Source organism: Microtus pennsylvanicus, unplaced genomic scaffold, assembly GCF_037038515.1.
Source record: "Microtus pennsylvanicus isolate mMicPen1 unplaced genomic scaffold, mMicPen1.hap1 Scaffold_103, whole genome shotgun sequence".
Lineage (NCBI taxonomy): Eukaryota > Metazoa > Chordata > Mammalia > Rodentia > Cricetidae > Microtus > Microtus pennsylvanicus.
Window position 1 is genome coordinate 7,850 of NW_027460887.1, and position 11,651 is coordinate 19,500.

The 11,651-nt window shown below is 36.9% G+C and overlaps 1 protein-coding gene across 1 annotated transcript; it reads right to left on the reverse strand.

The window, feature by feature from the left end:
- Positions 1-1,316: 1,316 nt before the first annotated feature.
- On the reverse strand, positions 1,317-2,246 carry LOC142842145 (olfactory receptor 4L1-like). The gene has a single exon (XM_075959059.1). It carries the CDS (start codon positions 2,244-2,246, stop codon positions 1,317-1,319), a length of 930 nt encoding a protein of 309 aa, XP_075815174.1.
- Between the last annotated feature and the right edge of the window lie 9,405 nt (positions 2,247-11,651).

Sequence of the window (11,651 nt, forward strand, 5' to 3'; positions counted from 1 at the left end):
ATAGTTCCTTGAGTAAAAGCAGGAACTTGTTTGAGTCAATAAAAGCCTGGGCCCAGAGCCTTGGTAAGAACTTACAACTTTATCCTGTAAGCTCAATTCTTTTTGTCCTAAGGAGCTCTGATTATCAGTCTCTTTCTTGGTCTTCTTCCTTTGGACCCTGTCACTAAATACCAACCTGTTGGTACAGGTCAGTAATTACACACTGGGTGTAAAGAAATAATGAGAGTTTCCAGGATTGTTTTATTAGCAATTTTCAGTATGTGAGTCATGACCCTTTGTATGATCGAACAACCCTTTCATAGAAGACCCATATCAGATATTCTGCATATCAGATATTTCATTATGATTTATAACTGTATCAAAATTACAGGTATGATGTAGGAACAGAAATATTCTGAATTGACACTAACTATATTGGGCTCCCAGGAGTATTGTGGCTCTCCTGTATATGTAGAGATGTATGGTAGTCAAGTGATTAAAGGAGTTTTTGCTAAGCCAAAGGTCCAGTTGTTTCACAATTCATCATGAGTTTACCCCAGTTATAGAGTGCACTTTGCAGATACATATTCTTAGAAGTGTGTGGAATTCATACACTATTTTTCTGATGTGTGGAGCAGAAGTTTATGCTTGGGAATATCAATTGGAAACCATTGGATTTACCAGTACTGTGAAAAATATTCAGCTAAATCAATATTGTATATCTGCAGGAAATGCAAAACTAGTGTCATGTTCAAGGACTATTTTGGAGATTTGGAAGAACCACATATCCAATTAAAGAAAAAACATGATTTGGAAGCAAAATTCTTCCATTATCTCAGATAACTATTCATCATTGAGATACAACTTTTGCATGCAATTAAAAATTAATGAAAACAGAACATTTAGCCACTAATTTATGGTGAAACATGAGCTTCCCTTTACTAAGTTGATATTAATTGAACAATGAAGTCATAAAATAAGGTATGCACACACAAATCCATTAAATATATATATAATATATATTTTTCTGATAGAGTGTCAAGATACATATGCAGTACACCATAATTTATATTATGTCTTCTGATTTAATAAACATTTTCAATCATTAATTTTTCAAACAAAAGAAATTCTCATTATTGAAAAATGGTCAAAATACAAATGATTAAAAATAATATTAAACCATTGCTACTAATACAGTAGTACAATAATATTAATTTTTCTTTATTAGTGTATGGTTCAAACAGAAAGTGTTAAACAATATATTATCCACAGTCTTTAAATTATCTACCCATTTTGTGCAAAGGCTGAGATAAAGTGTATAGCTCAGTCTGTAAGTTCTACATGAAGCTGACTTGTTGGATCCATAATTTTTTCATAGCTTTCTTCATTTCCTGATTTCTCAGTGTGTAAATAACAGGATTCAGTACAGGAGTGATAACAGTATAAAATACAGCAAGCACCTTATTGCTTGCAAAACTACCAAATGGCCAGGCATAGATGAAGATACAGGGTCCAAAGAACAGAGTGACCACCATTATGTGGGCAGACAATGTGGACAGAGCCTTGGAAAGCCTGCCAGGTGATTTATGCTTTACAGTGACCAGAATGACAATGTAAGAAAGGAGCAAGAGGATGAAACAGATAAAAGACAGCAGCCCACTGTCAGCAATGACAAATAACTCCAGAGTGTTTGTTTCAATACAAGCAAGCTTGATTACCAGGGGGAGATCACAAAATATGTTATTTACAATATTGTGGCCACAGAAAGGCAAATTGACTATCAATACCATCTGACTCATGGTGTGTATGAAACCAATTGTCCAGGAAAGTAATACAGATACATGCAGCAACCTGTGACTCATAATTGTCCTATAGTGCAGGGGTTTGCATATGGCCACGTATCTATCAAAGGCCATGACTATCAAAAGTGTTGCTTCAGCACCCCCAAAGAGGTGCATGAAGAACATCTGGACCGTGCATCCCCATAGAGAGATGCTCTTGTGTTCTGCAAGCAAGTCTCTGATCATCTTGGGGGTTGTGACGGTGGAAAGACACATGTCCAGAAAGGAAAGGTTTCCAAGAAGAAAGTACATGGGAGAATGAAGGGTAGAATTAGCTGTCACTGTGGCTATAATGAGAATGTTACCCACCACAGTTGCATCATAGATCAAAAAAAATATCACAAAGAAGAAAATCTGAAGTTGCGAATCTCCAGAAAATCCCACTAAAATAAATTCTGTCACAGATGATCCATTTTCATAATCCATTTATTCACTTCAGTAAGCTTCTGGGAGTTTTTTTAATTCAAGGAGGTGGGAAAAAAAAGCAAGCCACAGTTATTGTTAGTATGGACATATTTTTGTTATAAGTACAATGTCAATTGATGATCTGAAAAATTCAATGTTTAACATATCAATATGACTGAATATAACTTGAAATGATTTTAAGCATCACACACCTTTAAACAATAGTCTCATATAAACTAGAAAGCATTTGAAAGGGTGAAAGTTTCATCATTTTATCTTATCAAATGATAAATTTTGGTAGATCCTATTTTTCCCATTCTTTTATTCACCCAGAAATAAAATTAAAGATTAGATGGTAATAACTTTATTTTTCTCATATATACCAATCTCCATTTCACTTGATTCCTTAAACTCAGATGATTCAACTATAACTATGATGCAGAATCATACCAATACTTTAATCTTTATTTCTTAAGAACTCAACAAAGATTACTTATTGTTTTTTAAATAAAGACACAAGTTAGAATTCAATTTGTATATTGAAACCAATCTTCAAATTCATTAAAAATCAGTTTTCCTTTTAATCCTATCTGATATTTTATAAAAATCTCAAGAATATATATATTCAGACTCAGATTGTTTTAAACTTTTTTTGTCAAATGCTTCATTGCCAGTTAAGAAAGATGGGCTCTTGTGGAAAATGTATGTATTTGTACATACTAGTTTAGAAGCAAATAACTAACATGGTGTCTCAGTTTTCATATATAAATTATGTTTGTATTTTAATGAGTAATGTTAAACTATCTCAACTGGCCTTTTTACACATCATAATTTGGGGGTAATAAAATATTATTAATTATAGGAAAGTGTTTGTCAAGTATTAGACTTCACTCTAAATATTTAGTGGACATTAAAGTTGTTTAGTGCTCATAACAAACATATGAAACAAGAATATTACTGATGCCATGTATATGTAAGGAAGCTATGATGTACAATTTATTGAAATAAGTATATAGCTAACCAGAATGAATGCTAGTGAGTAAAGCAGATCAATCTGACACCAGAATCTGTGTTTATATCAATATGACAAATGCATTAAAAATTCAAAGAATATATTTTTTAAACTGTAATAAAGAGTTTAATTTTATCATTATGAAGTATTCTAAAATCAAAGACGATGATATATGCATCAGCCATATCACACAAAAGACATTTACAATGGTTTACATTTCCTTTTTATTTGTTCCTAGAATATTGCATATTGCAGATTTTTCATGAATGAAATATGGAATTGAGCAGATCCTTTTTCTACAAAATTATGGTATAAACTCGCTCAAATTTCTATCTCATTGTTAATAATCCTTACAGGTGCACAATTTGTAAAGTTACCCCTTAAGGTCTGAATGTGTAGCATGCTTCAAGGCATGAGAAATGAGCTAAAACCAAGCTTTCACATAAACCTACATAGGGACTGACACAGCACTGGATGCTGGCAAACATCTTGGCACAGGGAGAAATTAACAGGTGACACAGCTCAGTCCTGAACAGGTTAAGTAGAAACCCTCTTATATTATTGTTTCTAACCATCCATCCCAAGTTACAGTGCTTGAAAAATAAAACAAATGCGACACAGAAAAACCACACATTTGTTCAGTACTCACCAGAAACACAGCTGTCGTGGAAAAAAAATGTCCATTAACTTGGTTAATAATCAAATAGCATTTTCTTCCAAATAGGAATCCCCTGCCAACAGATTTTTCTGATTAAATAACTAGTTGGGTTAATAAAAATTCACATTAGAATTTCTTTGTGGTTGGACAGATAGACCACTTTTTGTAAAGAGAAAAGCAGTGGTGGCATCCTGCCATACCTGGCATCTCAGCACCTGGACACTAAGGCACGAAAGTTTAAGAATGCCCTGAGGTGCTACATGGGTGAGATCCTTGTTTCATGGAAAACAAACAAAAAGCCTTAGCAAGCATGCTTGAGGCCCTAGCTTTGACACAAAACAGAAAAGTGCAAAACCAACAAGAGATGGCAGTAAGTGTGACAGACGACTCCACTAGTCAGTGGTGCGTGAGGAAGCTGCCATAGTATAAGAGCAGCCTACAGAAAGTTCAAAATCCACTTGTGCTCAGCTCCACAACCATATAAAGGGCGTCCCTCATCCCATAGTTTCAGCTTTAGCCTGCCTTCTGATCTTTTGAAGAATTTGATAAACATTCTTTGAATTCAAAAGTCTCATGTGAAATTCTTACAAGGTACAATTCAATAACAAAAGAAATATCTTTAAAGTGTACTTAATTACCACTGTTCTTATGTAACCAAACTCTGTTAGGAAGAGATTTATAATCTAGAAATACATAATTATAAAGAAAGTAAGTCATGTGAGAAAAGACTTAACCTAGTGTAGGACTTATGCAAAAACAAAATAAAGATTATTTTCATGTAACATCTTGAAGATTGAAATAAACTTTATGGTCAATTAACCAAAAAGTAAGCAATATGGATAACATATGAATATCTATAAAATGAAATCTGTTAAGTACTTCTTTAAAATCTTTAAAGTACCCTTTAATTGCTTGAAATCGAATCCATTTCCCTCTAAGGCAATCCAAAGCATGTTGCAGATCAAATCTATTGCATTTTTTTCACATTTTTTGCAGTCATTTGATGGGGTACATACTTTGACCGCCTCTTTTATTTGGAAACTAGCTGTTTTGCTTTTCTTACAATAGGTAACAATCATGATAAAATTCTTAAATTCTTTACATTTTCTTTTTTCATTGAATGTACAACATCTTATGCTTTCTCCCTTTTATTCAATGACCACTCTTTTCTTTTTTTTTTAGTTTATGGTCTAAGGATTATATTTACAGAGATTTTATAAATATCTGATTAAGAACACAATGTCATTCTCTATTTCCTCCTCAAATGGTGAATATACACAAGTATTTATATACTCTGTAAACTACCTGAATCTTGAAAAGAACAATAGTCCTAGTTTAATCTTCGTTATATTATGGGCTTTATGAATGATCATATGACATTTCTTATATTCATTGTAATTACTCATGAACAGACTAGTGTCAATTTTTTCTCTGCAGTATAGTCCTGAGAGCATATTTTCTCTCAATTTTCACAGTAATTGTTAGTTCTAGTTTACTACAAATTGATATTAAGTAAGCTCTTAATTCCAGGATTTGATGGCTTCAAAGACTAAAACTTTCTTCTGGCCAACACAATTATTAAAATGCCATTTTAGTCATACTGAAGTTAATGAATTTGTTTTCTACAACACTTTCACTTACCTTTACTAACATACAGTATAAAGATCATGATATTCAAGGTAGTATATAAATTGAACCTAAGCTTCTTATTTTCTTTAATGGACTGCATATCATTCTTCAGAGTATCTCCACTTCCTTTAAAGATGTGGATCATTTACTGGAGATAGATTTTGGGAGTATTGGGAATGCAAACCTCAGTGGGAGTTGTTAGAAATGAGGCTATTGTGACTTTAACATGACCATGAGAGATTCTTGCATTTAATTTCTCACCTTGTAATGAGCTGTGTTTCTTCATGTGTGGTGCCTTCATTATAATAGACATGATATTCTTGGTGTTTGGTAGTGATATGATAAGTTTAGAATGATTTTATTGAGTTAACTTCCTTCTTATACATTACTTCAAATCATTCCTATTAACTTCTATTTTGTGAATTTTTTTCAAAGAATAATTCATAAACAATTTTAGTACATTTTCAACAAATAATTTTATACATAAATTGTTGATCATGAAGGAAATGGAAATTTTGAAATATTAAAAAATGTTTAATAATTCTAGTAGAAATATTATATGAATATCAAGTTATAGTACAGAGCTATCATCATGACAATAGTATGGTACTAGCCCAAAAGTAAACATAGATAAATGGAAAACAGTAGAATACACAGATTAGAATCCATGCTTTTACAGGCACTCAATTTTTTACAGAGGTTCCTGAAGCACCACACACTGTAAGAATGTGATGGAGGAGGGTTATCTTTCTATCTGTTGATTTCATTGGTTAAGCAATAAAGAAACTGCTTGGCCCTCATAGGTTAAAACATAGGTGGGTGGAGTAAACAGAACAGAATGCTGGGAGAAAGAAGCTGAGTCAAGGAGTCGCCATGATTCTCCCATTCCAGACAGACGCAGGTTAAGATCATTCCTGGTAAGCCAGCTCGTGGGCTACACAGATTATAAGAAATGGGCTAGTCCAGGTGTGAGAGTTAGCTGAGAAAAGGCTAGATATAATGGGCCAAGCGGTTTAAAAGAATACAGTTTCCGTGTAATTATTTCAGGGCATAAGCTAGAGCTAGCCATGTGGGCGGCCAGGTGCAGGGGACGCAGCCCTGCTGTCCTTATTTCAACAGAGTGGCGCCCAATGTGGGGCTAAATCCACTTAAAAACCTGAGAAGGCTTTAAAATAAGGGAGAGAGAATTTCACACAGATTTTTGCTGTTTGTTGGTGGCATGCCGTAAAGAGATTTCCTGATTCGGCATCAGCAGCAGAAAAAACGCTGTGTCAGTTTAAAGCACAGCTTCCTGGGGCCGTGCTGCCAGAGTGAACTCTGGCTTTAAAGCATTTCAAGGGATTTTATGGGACTGGATGTTTGTGTTGCTGCTTGGGATTGGAAGGAGAGTGCTTTGAGACCATGCTGATGGCTCAGCACTCCCTGCCTGCACCTGGGCAGACAGCCGCATCAGGCTTAGGCAGGCAGAAGGGCATGGCATGTTTTCAGACGGCGCATTGCTCTGTGTGTCAGATTTGGCTGTAACTTGGATGAAAAGAATTTCTGTGCTGCATGCTCAGTCTCAGAATTAAAGTGCTGAGTGCTGCTCCTACCTGGCGGCCCCAAAGCTAGCACAAAATGGTACGTCCTCCATTTTGAAATTTTCCTGACTCAGCAGCAGGAAAAAACTGGCTGTTTTAAAATGCTGGCTTTCTGGGCTGTGCCGCCATTGCAATCTCTGTGTGGCTCCTGCGGGAGACAGGGCTTTTGAATGGAGCATTTGGAGTAAAGTGCTACGATTTGTTTGATGGCAACTAGACTGCTGTGTGCCTAAAGGGGGGACATTGCATGCCGCAGCTTAGAGGCACAAGCAGCTCCGCCATGTTGGACTGGGCGGGGCCAGCAGGCAGTAGCTGTTTTTGACCTAGGAATGTCACAGCTTAGATTCTTAAGCGCCTAGTGATTTAAAGGCGCAAATCAAAAGGGCTCTTGGATAGTAAAAAATTGCGGATTTACAATAGGACAGATTCAGACCACTAAATGAGTCACACTGTTGGATGAATGTACGTAGGCTTGAGAGAGAAGAAAAAGAATATAGAGAATAAAGTTAATGGTTTAAAAAAAAGGTACAGTCTTTAAAGAGACAGAGTGCAGATAGTTATAGATTAAGAGAAATAAAGAGAAATAAGCCACGTAAAAATGGAAAATTCACAGAGAGTCTGGACTCTGTGTCATTGTGTTTTCTTTAAAATTTTTGACTGTGAAGGAGCTAAGTACATAGAGACATTTCATTACATGGGCTGCCAAGCTAAACCAGAATGGATATAAGGGTATTATGATTTCAAAATTTGGGTCTAAGGATATGATGCTTTGGAGAGGGTCTTCTTGTGTTTTCACAGAGGACCAGACCCTGTGGATTGCATCTATCCCGATATGGTATGATAGACCACGACCTCCCGAAAAGTTCCTGTGAACACCCTCAAAAAATTACTTCACTCAACTGCCAACTGAGATAAACCTGGCACACAGGTTACACCCTAAATGATCTGATTAACAGTGCCCCCATTCAGCAGGAAGCAGTTTGGAGACAAAAAACTGCGCCCATGTTCCCAAAATATTGTTTATAAATGTTCTTTTACATTTAAAGGGGGAAATGATATAGGTATAAATAATTTGCATTGATATGGATTTTAAGGTCTATTTTGTTATATGTATATGTATTTCTGATATTGATTAAGGTATTGTGATTGTGTGGTTCATTTTAAAAATATAATGTATAATTAGGAAATATAGGTTGTTGATGGATAATCATTAATAATAGTCAAGTTTGTAGTCATGTTACTTAGATTTTCTAGATATATAGAGATATATATTTCAGATAGGCGTTCTTCATAGCTCTCAAAGGCTACAGAATATGGCATTTAAAATATTTTAATAACTTAGGACTTTTCATGACAATGAGACATGTCTGCTCCTGGCGGCACCAATCTACTTCAAGAAGAAGATGGGCATCGAAGAGGATCCTTATGGAGTTTGATAGCCATTTGGGCAAGAAATTGCTCCTGCCTGGACTGTTGCATAAAATGGACACAGAGAACCCACAGAGAAAGGACTGCTAAACTTGCCTAAAGGTGAGACGGTCTTTTGGGGTGCATGACTCATGAAAGAGTCTGCGAGACATTCTGCAGGACACAGCAGATAGTGACTGAACTGTCTTTGAAATTTCCTGCTTCATGGAAATGTCTGCTGAATACTATGGGCCTGAAGGCTGAAGATGGATGCCCCAACACTACAGAGGAACTTTGGGTGACTGTCCAGACAGCGAGATGTTTCTGTCATTTCTAGAGTTTTGGACTTCGTGTTTGCTTGGTAATATTATATCCTTCTGGAGTCTTTGATGGAATTGAAGAATGGTTACTATAGTTATAGTTTTCCTTAGTTGTGATAAAAGATATAAATATTATAACTGTAATTCTTGCTTGATAACTGTTTTGCTATATGTAATTTTACTATGTTAAAGTTAAAGCCTTTCTTTTTTGTTTAAACAGAAAAAGGGGAAATGATGGAGGAGGGTCATCTTTCTATCTGTTGATTTCATTGGTTAAGAATACAGAAACTGCTTGGCCCTCATAGGTTAAAACATAGGTGGGTGGAGTAAACAGAACAGAATGCTGGGAGAAAGAAGCTGAGTCAAGGAGTCACCATGATTCTCCCATTCCAGGCAGACGCAGGTTAAGATCATTCCTGGTAAGCCAGCTCGTGGGCTACACAGATTATAAGAAATGGGCTAGTCCAGGTGCAAGAGTTAGCCAAGAAAAGGCTAGATATAATGGGCCAAGAGGTATTTAAAAGAATACAGTTTCTGTGTAATTATTTCAGGGCATAAGCTAGAGCTAGCCATGTGGGCGGCCGGGTGCCGGGGACATAGCCCCACTGCCCTTATTTCAACAAGAATGTTTGTGTTTAGCAAAAAGTATTAGCAAAACTGAATATGTACATGCAGGAGGTTAAAACTGTCAGCTCCAAATAGCTCAAGGACCTCAATATAAGATTATGGACTTTAAATCTGGGAAAAGGAACTTTAGTTAAGAAATGCTAAAATACTAAGTGTACATGAGGACTTTCTGCACTTTTGGGAAGAACTTTAGAATATTCAGCCTTGCTGAAAGGAGTACAGTACTGGGCATTGAAGTAACATGGTCTTGCTCTACACCCAATTCACTCTCTCTACTTCATGCTTATTTTTGAAAATATGAGCTCTCAACTTCTTACTCTGACATAATGTCGCCTTTTTACATGCTGCCTATGATGGATTCTTATACTTCTGAAACCTTTAATCCAAATAAAATCTCTGTTTTATATAAATTACCTTTCTCAGGGTTTTTGTAGTGGCTTGAATTAGTATAGGTCCCATAGACTCATGTGTTTTAATGTCTGGCACATAGGGAATGGCAAAAACAGGAGGTGTGGCCTTGTTGAAGTAGGTGTGGCTTTTTTTGAGGAAGTGTGTTAATGTGGAAAAAGGCTTTGAAGTCTCATATAATCTTAAACTAGGCCTAGTGAGATGGTTTACTCTTTTGCTGTGGGAGCTCCTTCCTTTAAGGACCACTTGGGCGTGGTCTCTTTTGCTCTAAAAAGCAGCAGGAGCCCCTATCTCTCTCTTTTCCTTCCAGCTCTGCTTCTGACTACTAGACTCTGTTCCTGGTCATGCAGAGGGCTGCTGTCTAGAACAGTGATCTGTAAGTTTTCCCCTTACATACATAACACTTTTATTAACCATAATTCCAAACTGCTGCTCATGTGGATTTAAACTTTATGCCTCCTGGGCTCCGTGGGCCTAGACAGTCTCTGCCCACCTGGGTTGCTATTTCCTGAGTGGTTTTTAAATACCCTTTGCAGCACAGCACCAAAACAGCGCTAGTCAGGGTGACTCTTTGTTGCCTGGCAGTGTATGTGGCTTCTGGGTTGCTGTTCTCTGCCCCTGGATTCTGGGTTTCTGCCTCCATGTATGGGATTGATTTAATTACATTTACTTTGTTGAGAAACTCATATTTCCCAGTCTTTAACAAGTACCAAGGCAGACACTGAAACGGGACCATTTTGTCACTTTTGCATTGATTCTAGTTGCAACTCAGCAACAGTGCCACCCTTTGGATAACAGGAACAACAGCAGCATTGGATAATGGAAAAAAACTTCTGAATTGAATCAACCGTACATTTCAAGGAAGTGTTGACTTCACAATGGAAACCAGGAGATGTACTACATTGAGGAAGGGGTTTCATTCTTGTTTCCACAGGAGAAAAAAAAATTATGAATACCATAAAAATTAATAAAGATTCACTTTGAAAAGGAGAAACCTATTGAAACAGAGAAATGACAGCTCATGCACAATGGTGACACCCATACAGGTGGTAAGGAAAGCCATACAGGTTGGGGCAGGGTTCTGCTCTTATCTTTGCAGGAAAATACACATCATCAAAAATTCAAGAGACCCTGGATGTTTGAATGCTGGCAGAAGAAAAAATGACTATCCACTAAGGAGCACATAGAAAACAGAATATTGGAGGTAGCGTTGGAGTATCCAAAGGGCCTCTGGTGACAAATATAAATGCTATTTCAGGTTGTTTTGCCAATCAAAACTATCAATCATATTTACAGAGGAAGAAAAACATTTCATGAAAAAAAGAAATTTAAGAAATATCTATCTACCAAAACAGCTGCACAAAACACTAAAATGGAAACGTAGGTCTAAAGAGGTTCACTGCAATTAACAGGTCACAGGGAACAAATAACCTGAGGACAATAAATGAAAATAGGGTAAACTTTCTGGCCATGCAGTGGGGTCTTCTCTCCCCGGCTACTGCCTTTCTCTTTTTTATCCCATCCCAGCTTGCCCTCAAGCACCCCTTTCCCTCTGCGGGGTCATATGATCCCCCAATTCAGCCTGCTTCGGGGCTGAGGGTCTGGAGACAAAGTGGTGAGCACAACTTTGTTGTTTCCTTGTTCCACTAAACCTGAATCCAGCAAGCCCACCTTGTTGTCTGCAAGGTCCCTGGCCAGCAAGTAGCCCTGATCCTGTGTGTGCCAGACCAGCTGGCCAGCCACCCTGGAAGGGAGCACAGGCACCCTCCAATCCCCTAAACTCTC

Excerpts from the sequence above, each read along its gene's own strand:
- LOC142842145 (XM_075959059.1), bottom strand. The coding sequence starts at position 2,246 with ATGGATTATGAAAATGGATCATCTGTGACAGAATTTATTTTAGTGGGA.